The 25,339-nt window shown below is 35.1% G+C and overlaps 1 protein-coding gene across 1 annotated transcript in view; it reads right to left on the bottom strand.

Moving 5' to 3' along the window:
* LOC148275040 (uncharacterized) overlaps positions 1–25,339 on the bottom strand; it is a 67,416-nt gene that overhangs the window by 33,776 nt on the left and 8,301 nt on the right. The window contains exons 2-4 of the mRNA XM_088236249.1: positions 16,262–16,305; positions 7,184–8,035; positions 3,416–3,664 (exon numbers count right to left, since the gene is read on the bottom strand). Of these exons, the coding sequence (XP_088092375.1) occupies positions 3,416–3,664; positions 7,184–8,035; positions 16,262–16,305 (1,145 nt within the window). The remainder of the gene's footprint in view (positions 1–3,415; positions 3,665–7,183; positions 8,036–16,261; positions 16,306–25,339) is intronic.

Below are 25,339 nucleotides of genomic sequence, written 5' to 3'. Positions count from 1 at the left end.
TCTTTGTAGTCTGTTTATGTCATTTTGAAAGCCTGTTCCTTATAAAAGTTGCAGATAACACATTTTAGTTTTTACATAGGCTTCGTACACTCGTATTTTTCCTGTTTTTGGAACAAAATTTTTGATTATTAAAAAAAACTCGATAATGTCGTCACTTTGCTCATTAAATTTTCCATGTCAATTGTCTGTCTATTGTTAGTCCAAAGTATTTAACAAATTCAATTTCAATTCGTCGTTCATCATTTATGTGAGCATATATTTTATGACATTTTTATCTAGATTCAAAATGGATAATATTGCTTTTTTTTTATCAGGTGTAAATAAGTTTGTGTTTGTCGACATAGGCAGGTATTCGTTTATGTCATTGTTTGTTAATACTTTTGATTTTTATACAATAGTCCAATGTCGTTGGCATACATAATACTTTTTCCTTTAAAATTGTGCAGTGATAAATCATTAATATATAAAATATAAAATAGTGGACCCAAAATAGATCCTTGCGGTACTCCAAAATTTACAGTTTGTATTTGGATTTTATTGTGTATGCAGACACAAGATGAAATGCGTCACGTTTATTTAAAAAAATAAAGTAAAATTAAAATCCAATAAACGTGTTTTATTTTGGATACATTACCAAATTTATTTTGGATCCATTACCAAATAACAAAGTCTTGTTTTCAAATGTTATGCTTTGCCCAGAGTAAAGAATACTCTTTGTAAGGTTTAATAAAAAAAATTAAAAGACATTTTTGGGAGACAGAATATGCATTGAAATAACAAAAAAGCTTTAAATGCTATTATCTCGGAACTTGTTTTAATGACTTACTGCATTCTGTCAGTAAAGCTTCAATATTTTGCATAAGGTATAATGAAAGAACATTTTCCCAAAACCATTTATTTCATCAAAAAGATATAATGCTTTATAAGGTTAACATCCAACAATTTAAAACTAATTAATGAAAATTATAGGATACAACAATATGGATAAAAAGGGTCATAGATAGATTGATAAATAGATCATAGAAAATTTTCATTTAATGTTTATTTTTTATATTAGAAACATATATATTATATCCATGCTTATTCTAGGGGCCACAAATTGAACACCCTGACATTTCGTTTATTGCAAAAATGAAATTTATTGGTCATATTTGTCTGTAAGAAAAAGACTCCCATGGATTTAGCGTTATAAATGATCAGATCACACAACAGCTCTTTTGGCATTTTGCGTTTTGGTAGCTAACTTCACGGCTTTATTAGTGAGAGAGTAAGCATAATACTCCATAATTAGATAGATAAGCTTTAAAAAATGCATCTAACGATATTAAAAACATAAATATAAAAAGTGAGATTGTAAAAATGGAGTGTGGAGGAGACGGTTTAATCATGAATTAGAGGCACTGTATGGCGAACCCAGCATTGCACAATTCATCAAAGTAAGAAGATTACAATGGTCGGGCCATGTGCACAGAATGAATGATAACCGCACCCCAAAAAAGATTCTTTATACCACTCCGGAAGGCAGACCAAAATTAAGATGGCTGGATAATTTGGAAAGTGACATTGGAGTATTTGGCCTGACGAACTGTAGAAGAGCCGCAGGGCGCAGGGAGGAATGAAGGCAGATTCTGGAGGACACCAGGGCCCACGATGGGCTGTAGCGCCACTGATGATGCAAAAAATGCAAAAACTCAAGTCAAATTTCGATCTGTGGCCCTTTTGAATTAAAGCAGTGATATGTACATAAATGAAGCGCTCTGTGGTCGGCATTTTAATTATTTTGTAAGAGATATGTGTGTATCTCAATACCGACACACAGAAAAAGTCGTCAAATCATTTTCTAGTAACATTTGATAACAGTTAAATAAAAATACAGTAAAAATTACTCATAGTTAAACATGAGTTTAATAATTGCATAGATTTTCGCGGTCACTGTTATCAGGATGCATAATATATTTTGGGTGATCCCGTGTAGGTCGGATTCGTTCCGACGTATTGTCTACCGTTTCATCTTTAGGGAAACGATGTGTTGTGTAGAAAGAATGATGTGTTGATGTGCTAGTAGTGTACCGCGGTCGCAGTCGGCAATGCCGGTTATCTGATTAGTTGTACGAGATCAACTATCGATTTCAAAATCAGCCGGCTTACTATGACTTTTTCATTTGCAACGCTACCTCCCGGACTATACATTCAGTGTCATTTTGTCGTATCAGTGTCAGGAACCACGTTGAGTGTAATTTAAGTCCGTCGTCTCTGTTATGGGAGTCAGTGTATTTACACAACCTAGGCATGGCGACAAAATGAATGACCCGAATCTGATACGAAGATCAAATGTTACGGATATGGGCGTTAGATTTGTGAGCACCCTGACATTTCATGAACACATGACTATCAGTGGTCATGCATTGAAGATGTTAGGATTCGTTATGCGTACTGCCATGGTTTTTGAAAATACCCGCGTACTGAAAATTCCCTACAACTCCTTGGTGCGAAGTAGACTCGAGAGTGGCTCGATGATTTGGAGACCACATGAACTAAAGTACGCTCTTATGATAGAGAAAATCCAAAAGAAGATTCTGAGATATCTCTACTTGAGAGAGTGCGGGTATTAAAAATAATAAAATACACGAGAAAAACAGTTTTCTTGTGCCGCGAGAGCGGTTCAGAATAGCACCCCAGGCCCCCGATTACAATAGGAAGTAAACATTTATCTCCAATTTTATCCACAGAGTAAAATTTAGTTTTCTGTATGAAAAGCAGAACATGAATATTTTTTTTCCTTTTAATCGTGTTTTATTATAGGTTACCGATTAAGACAATTTAAATTTGCATGCAAATATACTCATTTTCGTACACAAATATCGATTTTTCTTTACAGACAGTCGGAGATAATTCTGTTACTTTCCATTGTAATCGGGGCCCAGGTCGTACCGTTCGGCTCAAATAAATGTATGGTTCACTGAATCACCGCTAACGCGCTGAATCAGCTGACCTGATATTTAATTTTCTGTAAAGCGTCACGCACACGTACGGTTCGAACGAAACTCTCAACTGTAAGCTGCCTTTTAGAAATTTGAGCTATAGCTCAACGGCTGAAAGCGTTCGAACCGTCTTTTTGAACAAGGTTTTTAATTAAACAACCCATTCCTAACGCAACCAACAACAAAATGACACTAAATGTACCTACTGCCGACTGCGACACGGTACAAACGACTAGTAGATAAACACATTTTTCTATTAAATAACACATAGTTTACTTTGAAGATGGCTATTGCAGTAGTAGTCGAATCGTCGGAGCAAATCCAACCTACACACGATCACCCAAAAAATACGAAATATTGTCTACTAACAAACATGACTTATTCTAATAAATGCAAAAATAAAGTTGATATTTCCATTAAGTGCAACCCTAAGGTTTTGTCAATGCACCGCCATCGGTCAATGCAGCCTTATCATCTGTCACAGCCGCGCCATAATTTGTCAAAGCACCGCCGTCACTAGTCAAAGCACCGCCGTCACTTGTCAAAGCACCGCCGTCACTAGTCGAAGCACCAATGTCACTAGTCAAAGCACCGCCGTCATCAGTGAAAACACCGTTATCATTTGTCAAAGCACCGCCGTCCTGACGACGGCGTCTGTGTCTGCCAAGAGAAGTGTCAACAACCTAAAAATAGTTTTAAAAACATTAAATATATAAATCCATGTTTATGGAGTGGTTTATTTTTTTTACGAGGGTGAATCATTGAGTCCCAGACTAGAATTTCCCGCATTGTTACTTGAAAAGCATCACTGCTCCCATCAACTGCCATCCGCTGTGAACATTTGGGCAATCTGCTTCATTTTGTTTGTGTTTGATAGCCATAAAGAAAGACAACCGAATGAATTATTTTTTTGCAAAAAAATAATATTGTGTACGCGTCAACCTTTTATTTTGTGGAATAAAACCATCAATCGAACCAAGGATATTCAAGGTATTCTCCATCCCTGTTGTAATTTGTTAATCTTAATGACCCCCGAGGGGGTGAAATCCAGTTTTTTGTCTACGAACATTTGGACAAACTCAAATATTGTAATGATACCAACTGGTCCAAGAAGAAGTTTAAAAATTTAAAAATTGTTTTCAGGCGTTGCCTAGTATGTGAAATAATTCAGTCAGATGAATCTCTTCACAACAATAAAGGTTTCGGCTCTTTGAATTCACTAAAATCAACGGACGGAAGAATTGAAGAAATATGGATGTTCAAACATAGGCAAAATGGTGAATGTTACGCTGTGTGTAAAGTGGCCACTTAAACCAGCCAATGACAGGTCATAAGCCCTGTAGATGCCTAGACTTCTATATTACCTTCTCTAAAATGTTCTTCATCTCTGTTGTAATATGTTAATGTTAACAGCTCCCTGGGAGTTGAATCCAGTCCTTGTCTACAAAAATTTGGACAAACTCAAAATATTGTGGATATTATTTGACTGAATATATATATAGGTTTCAAGGAATTTAATAAATTGCCACAAAAATTTAAAGTACCAATTTCAAAATATAGAAACAGGACGTGCGAATTGAAGAATTATTTTTACCAGAAGTACTTTGAATAAATAATGTTAGTTTATCCAGAGAATGCGCATCTTGAACATATAACTTTTAATATTCTACCGTTTTTGCTTGTATATGTAATTTTAAATACTATTGAAATGTTATTTGTGTTTTTTATACTTTTTTTAGCTTGTATACGTAATTTCAATACGTTTTTGTTTAAAAAATTAACCTGTATTGGGTGTGCGCATATTTTGTTAATTAAAAAAATATATATATTTTGTACTAGTTCAGTTTGTATATTTACATACATGTAATTTTTAAACTTTTTATATTTTTTAAATTTTCTTTCCCAGATTGCATAATATAAACATCATTTTGAATTTATTTCCATGCCTAGTATTATATTTATTTTATTATTTTTAAGTATTTTTCATACCCTTTTTAATTTGTAGTATATCATAATTTAATTTTTTCTGCTTTTGTAAATAATATTATAGTTTAAAATATAAAAACGTCTTTAAATAAATTTGTTATCTGTACGTCCCTAAATGAGTTTTTTTTTTAAAAACTCCTTAGGAATATTGTAAATAATTATGTATAATACGAGTATGTTTTCAATTTAATAAAAAAAACAAAATCACACCTTGTAAAAATCGCTAAATTAACTTTTTGTTGTTCACAAAACACATGCGTAACTATTAGGCAAATACAGATATCGACATGAAATTTGACACAGACATCAGTGACAGTACTACCAACTTTAAAATTAGCCAGAATTGAAAATCCCGCGTATTTTAAATTAAAAAATTCACCTTAATTTTTGATCACAGTAGCATTTAAAACATTTATTTAAGATAAAGAAATGTAATCTAATAAGATCACTAAGCAAGGCACACATAATTTTAATAAGACGAAAACAGACAGTGATTATCAGTCGATCGTTTCCTCGCCTCGGGTTACCCAAGGTTAACCTAAGGTAACCTGAGGTTGCCACACAGTGACTCGAGGGAGTTTTATCACACGTTATGCTAAAGGTTAATAAATAAAGTTTTTACTTACATCATAATAGATAATTCCAACACCAGAAGAAATACAGATAGAATTGCTTATGATTCGAATAGTAAAAATGGCTTCTTTTAATTGAGAAAGATACGACTCCTCAATTATAGTATTTTGTGTTACCACTAAGGAGAAAAGGAAGGCGTATGCTCTATGTGTTTGAAATGTGGAGCCGCAGACGGATGCTACTTATTCTATGGACTGCAAGATGCACAAACATATTATTTATCGGATAACAGTCAATATAGTTCTGTCATATAGTTTAAACCGTTTTTTTGAGAAACTGAAGCACTTAATCAACATTTTTCTTGGTTATCTCAAACACTTATGTATTTAAAAAAACTTTGCGAAAGATAATTCGACCAATTGAAAGAATTTCTATGTCAATTGACAGGTGAAATCACGCATGACAAAAACTGCCAATGATATATATTTGTTGTCAAAGGTGGTTTTATACTGGAGTACTTCAATGTCCTTGGACTGGCACGTAAAGCCTGAGACTGATCACCAGGAGCGTGCGGTAAGACTTGGTTAGGGAAGCAGTATGTACCTACATACTCGTACATACTAAAAAAGTACATAAATACATTACAGCTCGTAGAAAATGACCCCCAAAATTGAAATATTTGGGTAAATCAGAAAAACGCAGATATAATATTCGTTTATCTTTTATTTTATTAATAAATGTAAGGACCAAAAATACCATTCAAGCGATTTTGCGCTCTTGTGAAACTGTGGTAGAGTTATATTTAGCGTTAACAGTAAAAACTCGGTTGGGTCAAGCGATTCTAGCCCTTAATTTATTAAAACACAGTTCAGCATAACGAGAAAACGAATTTGGATTGGCTTTTTTGAATTGGTTCCAGAGATCATTTACAATTTTGACTGCGCAGGCGCGGACTTGGAATTTCAATACCAAGGCCCTTCCCTATGGAACTGTATAAATTCGCTGCTTATTTTAAGTACTGCGTGATTCGCTGAGATTTTTTAGACCACAAGTGTAGTTACGTAGTTAGCTATTGCCCGCGGCAAAGAATGGTCGCGTGTGTTAAGGGTGCTCTCGTCATATTTTGAAATTTGATTAAACTGTTTGTGAATTCCGTCACAGATCTTTACATTTAACGTCGAATCAACATAATTATTTGTTCATTTTACATACTTTTTGTTAAAAATATTCGTGTGGTAAAATTTAGGGAACCAATAGTTCCATCCGTTCTGTAAAATGACTGCGCGTGCTGATCACCTTACCTCCTGTAACAGATGATAGAGATGCGCTGCTTTTGATTTAATAATGCAGTGCCCCATGCACCATCAGGTGCGGATAAGGGTTCGATAATGATGATAAATGCCTCTCTTCAGACTACGAACTCCATTTAACTCAACATTAAGAAAGGAGGAGAAGAAAAAGAATGGCGTTACTGGGTTAGGAATATAATATATTCTGTCAAAACATAAATTGTCAAATAGATTATTATTATTTATATAAGCAAGTAAACATATGATAGGATTTAATGCAAAAAATAAAAATAAAAATTATTAGTATATTAAAAGAACGTTCATTCTAAAAAAATAAAGCTACTCTTGGCTAACCTTGCATTTTCTATGAGTGCAAGAATATTTTGTTCCAAATGCATTACATCTGCATGTGTTGCATCCTTCGTTGAATATACTGAAAGGGGTGCAAAGTTTGGAAGAAGGATTTGTCAAGGCTCCACCGTCATCGGTCAACGCGCCGCCATCATCGGTCAACGCACCGCCGTCACCAGTCAAAGCTCCCCCATCATCAGTCAGAGCTCCACCGTCATCGGTCAACGCACCACCGTCATCGGTCAAAGCTCCCCCGTCATCGGTCAACGCACCACCGTCACCAGTCAAAGCTCCACCATCATCAGTCAAAGCTCCACCGTCATCGGTCAACGCTCCGCCATCGCCGCTCGGCACACCAGTATCGGCACATTTCTTCTTCGTGCATATAAACGCGTTCCCAGCAATATTACACCGACAGACATTGCATTTAACTGACATCCTGCTACCAGGAGTGCATGAAAACTCCGGTTCGTTCGGCAAACATTTCTTCTTTGTACAAGATAACTCTGTTCCAGCGTTATTACAGAAACAGCTGTTGCAATCTACCTTCTTCTGTTCTCCTGGGTTGCATATTTTGGGCGTGACTTCGTCGGGTGAGCAGATCTTTCTGGTGCATGTGAAATCTGTTCCTTTGTCATTGCACTTGCAATTATTGCAATCATCTTTGAAGTCGAGGCTGGGAGTGCATACTATGTCGGAGGTCTTCACTGCGTTCTCAGGGTCGCGACAGTTTTTGTTTGTGCAGAGGAAATCGTTGCCACCCGGTACGCAAGAGCAGGTGTTGCACGATACTTGGAACTGCTGACCGGGTGAGCAGTGTTTCTTGGCCGGCAACAAAAGAGAAGGATCTTCAACCTGTAATGAGAAACGCAAGCGATAAAAATTGATCAATTATTATTTTTGAGTAATGCAAAAGAAATACGGAACGTAACACAGAAAGGGGCTTCATGATCTAAGATATGCTGATAATATTGTTCTGATTTCTGAACGCGTAGAATCTGCTAAAATTGGACTTAAGATAACTCCAAATAAAACAAAAATAATGACAACATCAATACCAATGGCAGAATACTACAGCCCTTTTCACACATGCCACGCCAATCCACTCAACCAACCAAAGTAGGGAACAAAATGCCGACACTCCTTAAGTGGAATGGAAGGCCTGTTGACTGCTGCCAACAGGCGGCTTCTCCTGAAAAGTTTTAAGTGGTTTCCTCTCCACGTGAGCAAATGCTGAGAAGTTCCTGATTAGCCCACATTAGTATATTCCTCCTGATCACAATAGTTTAAATAAATTTAACGATATTTAATCGCAGAAAAATCCACTTTTTGAAATATAAACCTTGTATATTATAAGCAAGGTAAATAATAAAGCAACTCCCATATAAAAAATATGAAAAATTAAATCCACCGGCCCGGTAACTTTACCGGGTGCACCCTCCAAATGGTGACACATTGTGTATGCATTTGTAGGATGTACCCCGGGCCGGGTGGATTGGCATGGCATGTGTGAAAAGAGCCTACCGGTAAACAAAGTTAACAACTATACGCAGAGTTTCAGGGCCAGACCGCGAAACTTCAGAGAAACATTTCTCATAGTGAACTTTAAAAAAAATCCCAATAATTTTTTTTCAAAAAAGTTTTTTTTTTTTATTATTATTTTTTTATCTAAAAATGGAGTAAATCCTTAATTTCTCGGACTAGCATCCCTTTCACAAACGCTTACCCCTCCCCTACACAGCCGCTTTCCTTGGCCGCGTCTGGTGCGTATCACTTTGTTGGTCAAATATTTTTTTTATCTCAATTTTTTTGTAGGAGATGGGTAGGGGTTTATAGAAGGGATTCTAGTCCCAAAAGTTAACGATTTAATTAATTTTTTTTAAAGAAAAAATACGTTTTTTTTTTAAAGTTGGTTTTTGGAAAAAGTTTATTAGGATTTTTTTTAAAGGTCACATTGAGGAATGGTTCTCTGAAGTTTCGCTGTCTGACTCTGAAACACCGTGTATATACTATGGTCACAAAATCACTGTCGGCAGGGATAATCAACCTTGTGAGGCAGAAAGAGGATAGATCTTCCTTGGGTGGCATTTGGTAAATGAAATTCCACATTTAGAACCTCCGTTTCAAACTCTTTAAAGACTGGAGTATTTAACCCAAGTGTCCCACCCGTCCTTACATACGCCGCGAAGACTAGACTCTGTATTGAAAGTAATCTTAAACCATTGGAAGAAATTTGCCTTAAAGGAAAAATATTTTTAATAGTGAAATCATCCAGTTACAAAAAAATAATAAAAACATGAACCATGATGTAATGAACCTCTTACAACAGAGATGAAGAACATTTTAGTGAAGGGAATATAGAAGTCTAGGCATCCACAGGGCTTATGACCTGTCATTGGCTGGTTTGAGTGGCCACTTTACACACTGTGTAACATTCACCATTCTGCCATTATTTAAACATCTAATTTCTACAATTCTTCCATGTGTTGATGTTCGTGAAGTTTAAGAGCTGAAACCTTTATTTGTGAGGTTGAAATTCATCTAATTGAATTATTTCATCTACATACTAGGCAACGCCTGATTTTTTTTTTCAATTTCTATACCTCTTCATGGACCAAGTGAATTTATCGACAATATTTTGAGTTTGTCCAATTTTTTATAGACAAGGTCCAATGACAGGTCATAAGCCCTGTAGATAGAATTAAATTTAATTGATAAATGTTTAGACGCATATATTTTTATTTAATAAACTTGAATATATTATATAATAAATCTTTTATGTATAAATACTGCAAAATGTAACAAGGATCATTTATTTTCGAAACAAATGCTAAATAAAGTTTATCCCAACGTAATGTAAATTTGATGATAATTTTTACACTCATAAATGCTCATAAACGATATTTCACATTAAAATCTCTAAAGCTAGGGTTTCCTAAGACAGCGGTGCCCGTATCTTAACGGCCGTAGTGAACGGTGATGCGGTGGATAGCCGTTGTAACGGTGACTAGAGAGTGGTTTCCTAGGAAAACGGTTTTTATAACATTTATTAACACCGATTTCCTAGGAAACCACTCTCTAGTCACCGTTCCGACGGCTGTCCACCGCATCACCGTTCACTACGGCCGTTAAGATACGGGCACCGATGTCCTAGGAAACCCTAGCTTAAGACAGCATGTTTTCTAAATTGTTCAAATTCGAAATAAATGCAAACCATTTTACTACTGAAAGTGTGACAGATGACTGATCGCAGGCTTATTCCAGTGTTATGCCACGTCATAAGTTTATATAGTCGCTATTCCAGCTCTTTTTTTATTTTTTTTCAAAAATATTTACAAAATAGTCTTAAATTAAAGTCTCGCTGAGTTGCATACATACAACTCGTCAGCAAGTTCTTATAAATTACATCGATTATTTACACTTAACCTACATTAAATCTTGTGTGGCTGTGATGTCACACTAGTCGACATAGGACACAAGACTTAATATATCTCTCTTATGTTTTAAAATTATGAATTTGTATTTTTTGTAATCTTCAAATGGACATTTTCACACCTGATTTGTGAAGTAAAATTTGTATAACTATACTAAATGTTAATACAAAAAGTATTTATCCTTGCTATGCGAAGAATTAATGTCCGCTAATTTAACAAAACATCTATACAGATGCTTTATACAAGAGAGCACGAATATAAAAGTCATAACAAGGAAGACAGATATGCTGTTCTGCGGCGGGTGTCGTCAAAAACAGATTTAGTCTTCAGTCGGTTGATGGCAATGATGGGGGACGCACGCGCGTAGCATGAGTGGCGTATTTGTGATTTTTAATTTAATTTAATATAACAGAGCTAAATTATATGTTTATTCGCATACATTGTGGAAAAGGAATTATAAAACAGTGTGTCTCTATGTTTTTCTTTTTTTTCAAATGTCTGAACTTTAGAATATTCCGTCTTTTACTAGTGGTAACACGATGTTACATCACCGCGCGCAAAGGGATTAATTACCACAGTCTTTTAAGAGTTAGCAATAATTTCATTTGAAAAACATTACATATTACATTATCAAAAATTAAAAACTATCACTAATACAAAAAACTTTTTTCTATTAACCATAATTTGAGCAAACGTCTTACTCCTGTATTTAAGTCAGTATTTTTAATATTGTGTGGTATACATGTTAAATATTTTAGGTAAATGTATTGCAGTGTCCTTTTGCCATATTTATTGCAATATCTAGGAAAAGCTAGCCCTTCCATACTAGTAAACCTGGTGTTGTAATCATGTACCAACTTGTGTTTATACTCGGAGTGCGACGCATGCTGACAAATTAATTTGTACCAAAGTAGAGCCCTAACAGATAATTTATTTACAGATTTATACATCAATGATATTGAAATATTGTGTCTCTGGCAATAGTAGCAATTTGATCATAGATATATACCGGTTATAACTTTATGCGAGGTTTATAAGTAAGAATTTTTACTTAAACATCCTTATTCTATTACTATGCCTAGGCGTTATTGTATATCAGGTTCATAAGTTAGACCCATGGTCACTAACAAAAATGGGTTTTAACTAATAAATCAAATAAGTGTTTAAAATAATGAATAAAATACGTCAACTTTGAACGCAAGGAAAAGGTTAGTAAAAAAATACGGCAACGCACATAAACCTGGAAGAACTAGTGAAAACAACTCAACAGCGTGTCCGTCTATCAAAAATGAGAATTGGAATAAATGGCCTGAAAAAAAGTAACATCCAGAGATACCTATATAAAATAAAATACCTAACATCCAGAGATACCTACATAAAAAAATACCTAACATCCAGAGATACATATTTAAAAAATACCTAAAAAAGTAACATCCAGAGATACCTATATAAAATAAAATACCTAACATCCAGAGATACCTACATAAAAAATACCTAACATCCAGAGATACATATTTAAAAAATACCTAACATCCAGAGATACCTATTTAAAAAATACCCAACATCCAGAGATACATATTTTAAAAAATACCCAATATTCAGATATACCTATTTAAAAAATACCTAAGATCCAGAGATACCTATTTAAAAAATACCTAACATCCAGAGATACCTATTTTAAAAATACCCAACATCCAGATATACATATTTAAAAAATACCTAAGATCCAGAGATACCTATTTAAAAAATACCTAATATCCAGAGATACCTATTTAAAAAAGTACCTAATATCCAGAGATACCTATTAAAAAATACCTAACATCCAGAGATACCCATATAAAAAAAAACCTAACATCCAAAGATATTTATTTTACTTTGAATGGTAAATGTTACCATGAAGAAGTATAGAAATTGAAAGAATAATATTTTCAGGCGTTGCGTTGATGTAGGTGAAATAATTCAATTAGATGAATCTCACCCGCATAAATAAAGGTTTCAGCTCTTTACCTTCACAAACACCAACAGATGAAAGAATTGAAGGAATATAGATGTTCAAATGTGGGCAAAATGGTGAATGTTACCAGTCCATGTCTACAAAAATTTGGACAAACTCAAAATATTGTTGAGAAATATTCTTGTTATATATGGGCAGAATAGTAAATGCCACACAGTTTGTAAAGTGATCATTAAATTTCTAGACTTCCATATTCTCTTCCCAAAAATGTTATTCATCTTGGTTGTAACAACTATCAAATCTGATCTATGTAAAAGCAAACGCGCTGACCATTACACCACCAGGCCGACGGAATGAGCTTAGTATAGTTACATATAATAGGTCGAATATATTTTTATAAGTAGCCTTTTTCTTATATTAACTTAGCCTTTCTTATACCGGGTATAAATGGTTACGCAGGTCAAAGTTCTCTGCAAATTTTTATATTTTCATGTGGAAAATTATTTTGTAAAATAATTTCTAAATTACGTACTATGCACATAACTTCTGTACTATCACTATCTACCTCGGTATGTCCTACCTTCTACCGACTCGTCATCTCGATGTCATATGATCTAATCCAACCAATGAATGACCCCGAAAATTTAGTCCGCGTTCCTTACTTCAATAAAATGAGTAAGGCCCAAAACCAACTTAGTGATTAACATGTAATAATCCGGCATATATTAAATACAAAGCATTTTACTTACTTCCAATAGTCCAAGCTCTCTTGAAGGTTATAATTAGCAGTACATCCTTGAAGAACCATCACCGAATTAAAAGCACGTGTAATTTCATTTTTTTCATAGAAAATGTGAAAAGTTTCCATAGATAAAATATTCCATTGTTAAGAGAGATATGATAGCACTAAAAGGCTTGTAGCATTTTGAAATTTGAAGCCTTTGCCCTAAACACAGTTGATCAAAATATTAATGTTAATTTATTTTCAAGCTTTGACAAAGGAACAGTCGTGTTCTGAAATCGATAGATTAAATTTATTTAAGTGACTATAAGCAAAGGTATTAACTCGGGAGGAATATCGGTTTGTATAAACCCTTTTAATGAATATGTTCATTCATTATTTTCGTTTGGAAAATAAGGTCTTTCGAAAACGATCGTTTCGTAAGTTGGTAATAAATTTTGTCACAGAAGTTTACGAGTAATGCATTCATTTTAATATTGGTAATGCCACAGGCCACAGATAGAAATATAAGGAGAGTTGTCTATGCATATTATCTTAATCCCCCCCCCCGTTACCCACTCCATACTCCAGTTCCAGGCACTGGCAGATGAAAGTGAAAACGGATTACATCTTACATCTCGAATTTCTTTTATTGTATTCTATTTCTTTTTACCAATGAATGACCGCAAAGAATTAGTCCGCGTTCCTTACTTCATCAACATTTAAAATAGTTCTCATTTACATTTTAAATAGGCTTCTGTAATAGAAAGTGCCGACTTTATAGCGATTATAAACTCCAATAAATCAAGCAAAAATGCTCTTTGAACGTGATTTTTAAAAGACTTTTGACACCTTGCCAAGACAATATGCTTAACGATCGTCTGTATTTATCTACCGAGCGACTACAAAGCTGACTTATTAAACGTCTCGATACGTACACTACGGAAGATAGTAAAACAGACCGAAAAATATAATAACTATTTTTTTTTTATAGTGGCAACTTTCTTACGCCTAATAATAGGGCAGAATCTCTCTAGATCGTCTCTACGCTATTTTTTGCATCTAGCCACTCGTTTCGGAAACTGACAGTTATGTCAGAATTTAATTCGACTTCAAAATGTACTTATTTCTCTCTTATATTTTGAATAGGGTTTTAAGAAAAAAAATGCCAACCTCGAAACGATAAAAAGTTTAAGTAAATCGTAATTAAAGGAAAAACTGCTCGGGAGAGCAAAATTTTTGTCACTTTTAATGCGTAGATAAGCGTATCGAGGGGTTCTAGACCCTTCGGTATAAACTGATGTACTTACATCAGAACTTGATGGTGGGGGGATCGGTAGTGTATCTTAGTAGTCGGTCGGGAGAATTTTATCTTTAACTATGACGTCATACTGAAGCTATGTCATTTCGGTGCGTAGATATGTGAGCCGTGTCGTACGCTTCCCCTTGTTTCATATAGATGTACTTATCCAAAACTTGAAGGTGCGGGGTCGGTAGTGTATATTCGTAATCGCTAGAGAGAATTTATCTTCGGGTATACCGTCAAGGTGAAGGTACGACGTCTTTATCTTCCCGTCGTAATCGAGGCCCTGTTCTGAAGAACTTGTATGTCCGAGATGTGATTTTTGTTGGCGAAACCCCATTAATTATTAATTATGGATAACTTATATAGCGCCATTTCCGTAATAAAATACCCCAAGGGCGCTTTACATGGTGATTCTATTGTTAAGTTAATTTAATTGAAGCTTTTAAATTTGTAATTTAATTAAAATAATTTATTTTGTTGTCACGTGCTACGGATTTATTCAAATGATTTAGAGAACAAGTGGGTTTTAAGTTTTTTCCGAAACATCACTTCACTTTCACAGCCTCGCACCTCTGCTGGGAGAGCATTCCATGCCATAGGGCCTGCGACCGCAAATGCGCGTTCACCAAATTTAGTGCGCTGTTTGCGTAGAGGTATAATAACTTTTCCTCTCGCCGTAGACGTAGCTGATCTAAGCGTGAGACGCCTGTCAGCTAGTTCATCTGGAATGCATAGTTCCCTTAGATATTCCGGAGCCGAGTTGTGCAGTGACTTATACATAAGCCAACAGAGTTTGTATTCGACCCTCTGTGGAAAACGTAGCCAGTGTAGTTCCCGAAGTAGTGGAGTGATATGACTGAACTTAGAGATTCCGAAAATAAGTCTCGCTGCGGCATTCAATACAGATTGTAGGCGAGTCATTTTGTTCATTGGTAGACCTGCATAGATACCATTACAATAATTTAACATTTTAACATTTAACATTTAACATTCTTTTTTGCATCACAACAGGCCATGAGGCCTAATTACAGTGGTGAATTACATCACAGAGCACCCAGGCTTGAGAAAAATCACATTTTTAATTTTTGTGTTCTCACCGGGAATCGAACCCGGAACCTTCCGTGCGTGAGTCAAGCGTCTTGACCACTACACCACGGAGGCCGCCGTAATCGACTCTAGACACTACAAACGCATTTATTAATTGACGGGCGGCATCAACCGGCAAATTTTTGCGTATGCATTTAATTTGTCTCAGCTGGTAGAAGCATGAACTTATCGTTCTACTAATTTGAGCGTCAAGAGATAGGTCAGAATTGAGTAAAACTCCCAGTAGTTTAACGGTGGGTAAAGCGGTACTCCCTACATTAGGTAGAGCCGTATCCTGGATCAAATTCTGTCGTCTGGCTGAAGCCACCCACAGTTGTTCAGTTTTTGATGGGTTTAATGTTAGTCTGTTTTCCCATATACATGATAGATAGAATAGGTGAGAATGTATCATAGCTGAAATATTTAGTGTAAATATTCCGTCTTGCCTTGTTAGTAAGTAAATAAAACTTTCACCAAGAATGTCAAACTTACATCCGTTTATACCAAAAGTAATATAATATATTAAATAACTCTTAACTTTCACCAAGATGTATGTATGTATATATTTTATTCAACTTACTTGGGGTAAATCTAGGCCTGTATGCTCGACGTCACCAGGAAAAGCTGAAAAAAAATTGAATGTAAGTATAAGATAATTATAATACAATAACATTATTTTTCTGCGTCCGGGCGGCTAAAGAAAACAGTTCTGTACCTGAAATAGAACCAGAAAAAAAATCCTGAAACATCAATCAAATGGAGAAAAGTCTGCCTTGTATTCCGATTCCTGAAAAAGTCGACATGAAATATTTGTTTTTAAAATGGAGTTTTGCAAAACTTGCGACGTGACGGAAATGTGTGTTTAACCCTTTTAACTCTTGTGTGGCTGTGATGTCACACTAGTCGACATGGGACACAAGATTTGATATATCTCTCTTATTTTTTTAAATGATGAATTCGTATTTTTTTTAAATCTTCAAATGGACGTTTTCACACCCGATTTGGAAAGTAAAATTTGTATCACTATGCTATATGTAAATACAAAAAATATTTAACCTCGCTGCGCGAAGCATGAATGTCCACTAATTCAGCAACACATATATACAGATACCTTATACAAGACAGAGCACGAAGATAGAAGTCATAACTAGGAAAACTGAGACGCTATTCTGCGGTGGGTGTCATCTAAAACATATTTAGTCTTCAGTCGGTTAATGACAATGATGGGGGACGCACGCGCGTAACATGAGCGGCGTATTTGTGATTTTCAATTTATTTTGCTATGACAGGATTAAATTATATGTTTATTCCCATAAATTATGGAAAAGGAGTTATTAAACAGTAGTCTCCATGTTTTTCATTTTTTTCAAATGTCTGAACTTTAGAATATTCCGTCTTTTACTAGTGGTAACACGATGTTACATCACCGCGCGCAAAGGGATTATTTACCACAGTCTTTTAAGAGTTAAGAAACAACGCGTTTTCTCTGTTATCCTTTATGGAAAAGAAACATGCTATTAGCAAAGGAAGGTGCTCTCTTAAATTAGATTTAATTCAAACTTTAAAATAAATGTTGAACGTAAATTCAGTGTTAAGTATTATGAAGAGTTTAAGTGGCTAACTGGGTGTGTACATACAAAACATAAAAAGTTCCAAATTAACGTGGCAAGTGAAGGTAACTGTTTGGTAAGATTTATTACTTATATTAGACTAGCGGATCCTGCCCGAACGTTGGCTTGCCTGCTATTACCTTGGGATAAGACTTTTCATTGATAAATAGGTACCTAGGTACTTGTTAATGATTTAATTCCAAAACAAAAAAAATATTAATATTCAAATATTGAATTTAAGTAGGTACCTAAGTACTTGTTTATGGTTGAATTCAAAAACATAAAATAAATATATGAAGATAATTAGAAGTGTTCATGGTGATCACGATCCTCAGCATTGAGGGACCGACTTGGAAAAAGAAGAAGACGCAATGTGCACTAGCTACACATCACCAGGAAGGGAGGGTTATAGAAGATAAAATGTAGTTTTTTTCTACTAAAAGCTCTGTGCACGCGGCTGAATATGATTGGTATCACTTTTATACACCGATTATTGGTGTGTAGCAGATCGTCTACATTGGCCATTGTAAGGTTAAGCCTAGTACCTACTTCGGCTATTATTCAATACTTAAATAGGAGATTGTTTGCAATCACACCCGTCAAAACTCGACGAGACATCGAGATTTTTTCTCGAACGAAATGACCCATGATATTTCGACTTCCATCTTACGGAGATTTATAAATACACAATGACATTAACTCTTCTTTGCTATCTTTCCGTAGACCTCCTCAGTTCACATTTGACCCGCGTCGCTGATAACTTGAAACGTTTGCCGCCATTTTCCCATGCTCGACCAATCAGACTGCGCAGATAAAAAAAACGCAGAAGAACGATCGCTGAATGGAGCAGACACGGAGGAGGCTTAGTATTCGGGGTATAAGAAGCAATTTTAGAAATCTCTACTGAAAATGGAAAATTAGTTATTGATGCCAAAATAAACAATGCATACATAAAAACCTATCTACCTTAGTAATAACGTAATTCAAAACCGACTCTAAATCTTGCAAAATCAGATTTTAACTATACTACTTGACGCCCCAAACTTAGCATTCTCCATTGAGTTGGTGAAGCATAATTACAAATCTCACAATTCTTTTTTTAAAGGTCTTCGCAAATAATTCCTTCAATGAACATTTCTAATTTGGCCATAATACAATAATACCATAATTTGGTTCATTGACCACCATATTTATTAATTTGGTTAGGTTGGTCTGCATCTTATGTGGCTCAGCACATTCTAAGATTATTTTTTTTGTGTTTGAAATTACAAGAATAGGTAAACGTCAGGCGCGTGCAGTGACATTTATCAGTAAGGATGCTGACAAAAAACCATGTTCCTTATTTTAGTAGGTTTATTCAGAATTATTTAATAAGCTATATAAGTCGTCCATTAGAGTAATAATAATCAATAGTTGACAATCAATAAATTGACGGAGCACAGGCTCGTCTAGAGGTGAATCTGTAAATTTTCTTATTTTCTTCTTTTTCCACTCCTAAGTGAAGCATGTGGACGTCACCAGACGCTTCCGGGAGACCTTATCGTCGGCCAGCACTCTCGCCTCCTCCTTAGTTCCGCCGAACAAAGCTGAAAGATCGCCATCGATGGTCTTCCAGGACGGTCCCCGTAGGTGTGAAAAGGAGATAACAATATAAACATCAAAACACTAAAATAAGACCCGAGACAATCGTTCATAAATTTGGGCCAAGTGTCAACAATGCGCTACTTTAAACTTTATGATAAACGTTTTTAGAGCCGTTTTTTCTTTGCGTTATACATGTTGAATGCTTCTTTTCTCTCCGAGTTTCGAAAGAGAAATCTAAAACCTTATGAGCCTAAAGCGCATGCGCGACAATTTGGACGAATGCTATGGGAACTAGACGCAACTTGACAAGCAGCATCCCGCGTATACAACAAATACTATCAAGATACCTAGATATTCAGTACGTACGTTGGTATAGGAAATACGCATATGTAGCTAGGTGTGTATACTAAAGATATTGTTTGAATCGCGTGCACCCGAACGTTCTCAGTGAGAATTTCAGGAATACATTTTTGAAGCTTTTATTTCGTATTTATAATGTTTTTTTTTTGTAAAATTCATATTATTTTTAAAATCTCAAGGGATGCGCCGCATCCACAGTATATGGACGGAACGCGCCTGGTTAACGTCGTTTTGCGCCGGTTTGATTTACGCCGGTTGGTGCCGGCGTGGGATTCCCGCTTTGGCCGACACCAGATGACAGTAGACACCGCGATTCTAATAGCAGACACACTTTTACACGTTGTTTTATTATATTACCATGTACGCGAGCAACGTACAGTGTGTGTGAAATTGTTTCCGAGATAGTTATTTTATTATTAAAATTATAAGAATATACAAATATTTGTAGTTGATGCTATGATTCTGCAAGAAAGGAAGCGACAATCAAAGCAAACGAAATTGGATGCTTTTTTTTAAAAGTGTGAGAATTTAATTTAGTTCCGACGAACTGGTGAGATAGTATTTACTATAAAAAATTCATTATTTATAACAAGAGATTATTATTTATTTTGTAAACGAATTTAAATTGTATTTATTATTAGATTTTTCTTGGAATTTTGACATTGAACCTAACCATTCCATCTTCCATTATATTTGTGTTCATTTTACGCCGGTTTGTCTCGAAACGGAACCCGACGTAAAGCGACGTTTACCTGTACATTGGAAGTCCGTTTACGCGAACTTCAGTCATCCAGATTGCCAAATATCGAGATCGTTATCAGGAAATAAAAATTAAGGGAGTTGATTTTCATTTTTATTTAATTGTGTAATTAACTTTGCTGGACATGCTTAAGTAAGTTTTTGTGATTCGAATACTCTAAATTGCTTTAAAAGCTATAAAATCTGAGACTCGTTAATACGAATAGTGAGGAACTTCATCCCTAAAATGTATTTTTGCACGCGGTAAAAATTAGAGCGTTAAATAGTGCTGAAAAGTTTCTAGAAAATGCAAGAAAAAAATTTAACTTCTTTGAACGACTAGTTCATATTTATTTGTTCATTTTTCCACGTTGTAAACAATAATTAATAATAAAAATAATGTGACCTCACTGGGGTTACCCGTGCCGAGTACATTTTCGTTTCCTTCGGGTTGGCCCGATCTTGTCAAAATTTAGTCAGTCGAGTCGTGGCATTTTTGGGATTAGGATGCGTCGTTTAATTTCTGATCATTGGTTTGATTCATATTATAATAAAATCAGACAAATATGAAATCACCTGCTCCACAAACGTATAGTTTATATATTACATTTTTGTTATTTTACTGTGCGTTTTATTATACAGGGTGTTCTGTAAACCCTGTCACATCCGAAACCACAATGATCAGTGTGGGCAAGAAGGCATACTGAAAATATTATTTCGGACAAAGAAATCTTTTAAAAATAAAATATTTAAATAAACAAATGGTTGCTTACTTCTGCAGGGGAGAAGTGAGGGGAGCGCGGCGCAGTATCAGACTCCCCCCTCCCCCCCTCGTTTCTGCCCTGCAGAAGTAAGCAACCATTTGCTTTTCATGAAATTTTATTTTTTTAAATTTTATTCGTTCCAAAAAATTATTTTAATGTTCCAATATGTCTTCTTGCTCATACTGATCATCGTGGTTTCGGATGTGACAGGGTTTAATGAACACTCTGTATATTGCATTTTCAAAATAGCAAGAGGTATTAAATTCAAAAAAGTGATAATTAAATTACAATTACCATGACGACTGCTTTTCTTGACATTTGGCTTGCCAACCACCGGCCAAATGCAATGAATAGCGTGATAAATAATAAATAAATAAATAAAAGTAGCAGGTTTTGTAAATAGGGGCTACGTTTCTAACTGTCCATGCACTCTGTAGCTGCAAGACGATTAGTAATCTAGCTTCAATTACTATGGCGACTGCTTTTCTTGACATTTGGCTCGCCAACCGCCGGCCAAATGCAATAAATAGCATGATAAATAATAAATAAATAAATAAATAAAAATAGCAGTTTTGGAATATTTTCCATATTTACACCGGTGAAATTCAAATATGTGATTGCGCAGCAGGATTATACGTCGCGCAACGTAAATATTTTGACATTTAATATTAGGTGTTCACGGATGTTGCAGTGTGACTGCGAATACGATAAACAACTATAGTGAGAAATTGTTTTCACGATAGTTATTTGTGATTGAGCTACAGAACGAAGAGGTAAACCGTGAACTGATAAGCGTTGACGGCGGCATATGGTATGTAGGAGCGTCAGGACTCAGGACTAATGGAGTACAGTGAACAGAATGGACATGGCAGACAAGCGGGCTCCGACCCCGTGACCCGACGCCTGCTATCGCGCCCTATCTCACCTCCGTCCCACTCCCACTCATTCCGGATTGGCTCTTAACCTTTCTGAGCCTGAACGTGAAAAAAATCCGCTGTAGTCCTTAAAATATAGGTTGATTAGAATGACAGCTGTCAAACTAATGTCATTATTGATACGAAATTACTGATCACTGATCAAATCGATCTTATCATTTTTTTTAAATATTTTTTTGTTTTTTATAAATTTCATAAAAGTGTTTTTTAAAAATTCTATACATATCTACTTTTACACATCTAGTAAATGTTATTTATTTATTTATTTATTTTGTTCATTAACGCCTAAAAGGCATTTACAAAAAATAAAAATGAAATACATTATTTTTTTTTACATTTTTTTTTTTACATTTTTTTTTGCACCACAACAGGCCAGGAGGCCTAATTAGAGTGGTGAATTACATCACAGAGCACCCAGGCTTGAGAAAAATCACATTTTAATTTTTGTGTTCTCACCGGGAATCGAACCCGGAACCTCCCGTGCGTGAGTCAAGCGTCTTGACCACTACACCACGGAGGCCGCCATACATGCTAACATACTAAATAATAAACAGAATATACAGAAAAAAAAAATTGAAATTAGTTAAAAAGGATATGATAAAAAGTTTTACAAAGTAAAAAAGAAAAAAAACAATAATAACAAAGGTATGCAAGAAAAAACAGTAAGCATATAAACAAAAAATGCAAAGATATAAGCTTATGAAATAAATTCTGTAAGGCAAACAATAAATAAAGTGTTACGGTAAGCAAGAAAGACATTTTTAAGTTAAATTAATAAACAAGCAAGCATATATTATCACGAAAAATAAGAAATAAAAATAAAAAACAAGTATAAGGTAATAAAAATAAACAAGTAAGTATTTTTTTTTTAAATTTATGAAATTGAATTGTCAATAATAGTTTCGACGAGCAGCTACAAATAAACTTGATATTGTGGACTTATAAGATGGTAAAGAATTGGACAGAATGTCTGCAGCCGTTCCATAAGTGTTGAATTAAATTCCGACATAACTGTCACTTTAATAAAACAAACGCCTAGACGTGAAAATAATGTCGCTAGATTCTGTCCTATTAACAAATAAGAGTATCTAGGAGTTAGAAAGTTACCACTCCAAAAAAATAATTTAGTCATCATATTTTTTCCATCTATTTTACTATCTTTCCGAGTGTATGTATCGAGACGTTAAAGGAACCGGCTTTGTAGTCGATCGGTAGATACATACAGACGATCGTTAAGCGTACCGTCTAGGTGAATTCCAAAAGTCATACAAAATTAATGTTCAAGCGAGCATTTTTTGCTTGAATTTGGATTTATTGGAGTTTATAGTCGCTTTGTAGTGAGCACTTTTTATTACAGAAGCCTATTTATACTAAAAATGAGAACTTTTTTCAATGTTAATGACGTAAGGAACGCGAACTAATTGTTTGCGGTCATTCAATTGGCTTGTTTCGATCACATGATGTTGATATGACAAGTAGGTAAAAAATATCGAGGTAAGATACAGATAGTACAGAAGTTAAATATACCGTCTCGATATATTCAGATAAAGATAGCTTTCATAATCGAGACCCTGGACTCTATAACAGCTGCGGGTGGATGGGGGGCATAAGTATCTCCCTTAATGTCGAGCCAAGACTTCCATACCTATTTTCTTCTCTAACACTGCTGAACGATCTGGCAATCTCGACAACAACAACAACAGCAACAAACCATCACGCCGTTTCCCCGTAGGGGTAGGCAGAGAGGATAGAACGCCATAACACTCTATCTTGGCATTCAGACCTCGCTTCCTCTACATTCATACATCTTCTCATGCACGCACGCCGATTATTCCTACTTTTGACATGTCCGCCTTCAAGTATTTGATGGACTTGATCGTGCCATGTCCTTCTCGGTCTTCCTCGTTTTCTGCATCCATCAACATTTGCATCGTAGATCTAAAAGGCCGTTCTTTCGCTGTCCATTCGCTCTACACGTCCAAATCAACGCAGCACCCCTTTCTTGATTCTGTCAATAATGCATGTCTCAGCCTTACACACTTCACGGATCTCGACATCTGTGCACCTATCATACATCGTTTTACCACACATTCGCCTGAGGGATCGCATTTCGACAGCATTCAACCTACTTTCATCATTATTTTTCCAATTCCATACTTCGCTCCCATACATTAGAGTTGGAACTAGAACTCCGCTGTGAACTGCTAGTTTAGCCTCCTGCGATAAACATTTGTTTGCCAAAGTAGATTTTAGTGCACCGTTCACCCTGCTCCCGGCACTCACCCTCCTTTCAATATCTTTCTCGGCCTCTCCGTCCCTAGTAAACATACTTCCCGGGTACACGAATTCTTCTACCTGATTCAGAATATCTCCACAGAAATCTCGACAAAATCTGATAATATGAAAACTGCCAGGAATTGATATTTTTCTGTTGACATATTCATGTCACTTGTTACGAGAACTTCGATGATTGACATTTGTATCTCCCGACGTCCTGACCTGTTGACATTATGATCTCATGCTTGGAAATAATTATTATTTAAGTTTGCCCGTAGTACAAACAAAAACTGTACACCGTATATAACTAGTAACTCACATCGACTGACGTATTACCCCGAATTATTAATAATTATTACTTCGCGGAGGAAGATTATCAGAATATATTCTCGGAGAGCGGGTGATAAAATACTTCAATAAACAAACAAATCACGCAGTGTTGTGATGTATTTTTTACAATTTTCTTACATTTCCTTACATATATAAGCTTCCTAAAAAATTAAGAAAAAAAAATGCAGGAATGATCTTTTTCTATATATTTTTTGGCTTTATCACCCCTTACTGGGGTGTTCTAGCCAGTGTCGAGATTAAGATTTTACTCATTTAAAAATTTACACATGTTTATTGTGTATGCAGATAATTGGTAGAATTCCATATTTAATTTGGTAATGTATCCAAAATAAAACAAGTTTATTGGATTGTAATTCTACTTTATTTTTTATAAAATATACAAAGGGTATATTGTGACGCGTTTCGTCTTGTTAGGACATTTTCAAACAAACAAACTCAAACAAACTCAAAATGTTTGTTTGAAAATGTCCTAACAAGACGAAACGCGTCACAATATACCCTTTGTATATTTTATAAAAAATAAAGTAGAATTACAATCCAATAAACTTGTTTTATTTTGGATACATTAGCAAATTTACACATGTGTTAGTACTATGTGCAAGTTAGTGTGTTAGTATATAACAGTGGCGAATGGTGATTTTATTTACAGGTAAGCTGTAAAAAAATATCATATCTGTACCTACAAAGAAGGTACATAATATAATGTAAGTAATGTATACTACAAAATGATATTTTTCTGTGGTTCTGTGTGATGCAACAACGCTCATCTATGAAATCAACTCAAACGACATAACCTTGTGATATTTTATATTATATAGATATATTGTCCATAACTTTCATACATAACTCATTAAAAAATAAATAAAAAATAGCACTATGAATTCAGTCGATATTAGGTATTAAATGGAAATGTCTACTGGCCGAATTATTCTAGGAATTAATAGTGCTAAATACGGCTGCGTCGAGCGCCATATATCCTGCAATATAACGCATGAAAGTAATTATGATCTTGTGTCAAAAGTACCATCTTTAAGAATAA

This window comes from Micrasema longulum, unplaced genomic scaffold, assembly GCF_059751315.1.
Source record: "Micrasema longulum isolate JH-2025_06_02 unplaced genomic scaffold, ASM5975131v1 h1tg001527l, whole genome shotgun sequence".
Lineage (NCBI taxonomy): Eukaryota > Metazoa > Arthropoda > Insecta > Trichoptera > Brachycentridae > Micrasema > Micrasema longulum.
The sequence above is the reverse complement of the archived record's forward strand: the minus strand, read 5'-3'. Positions and strand labels throughout refer to the sequence as shown.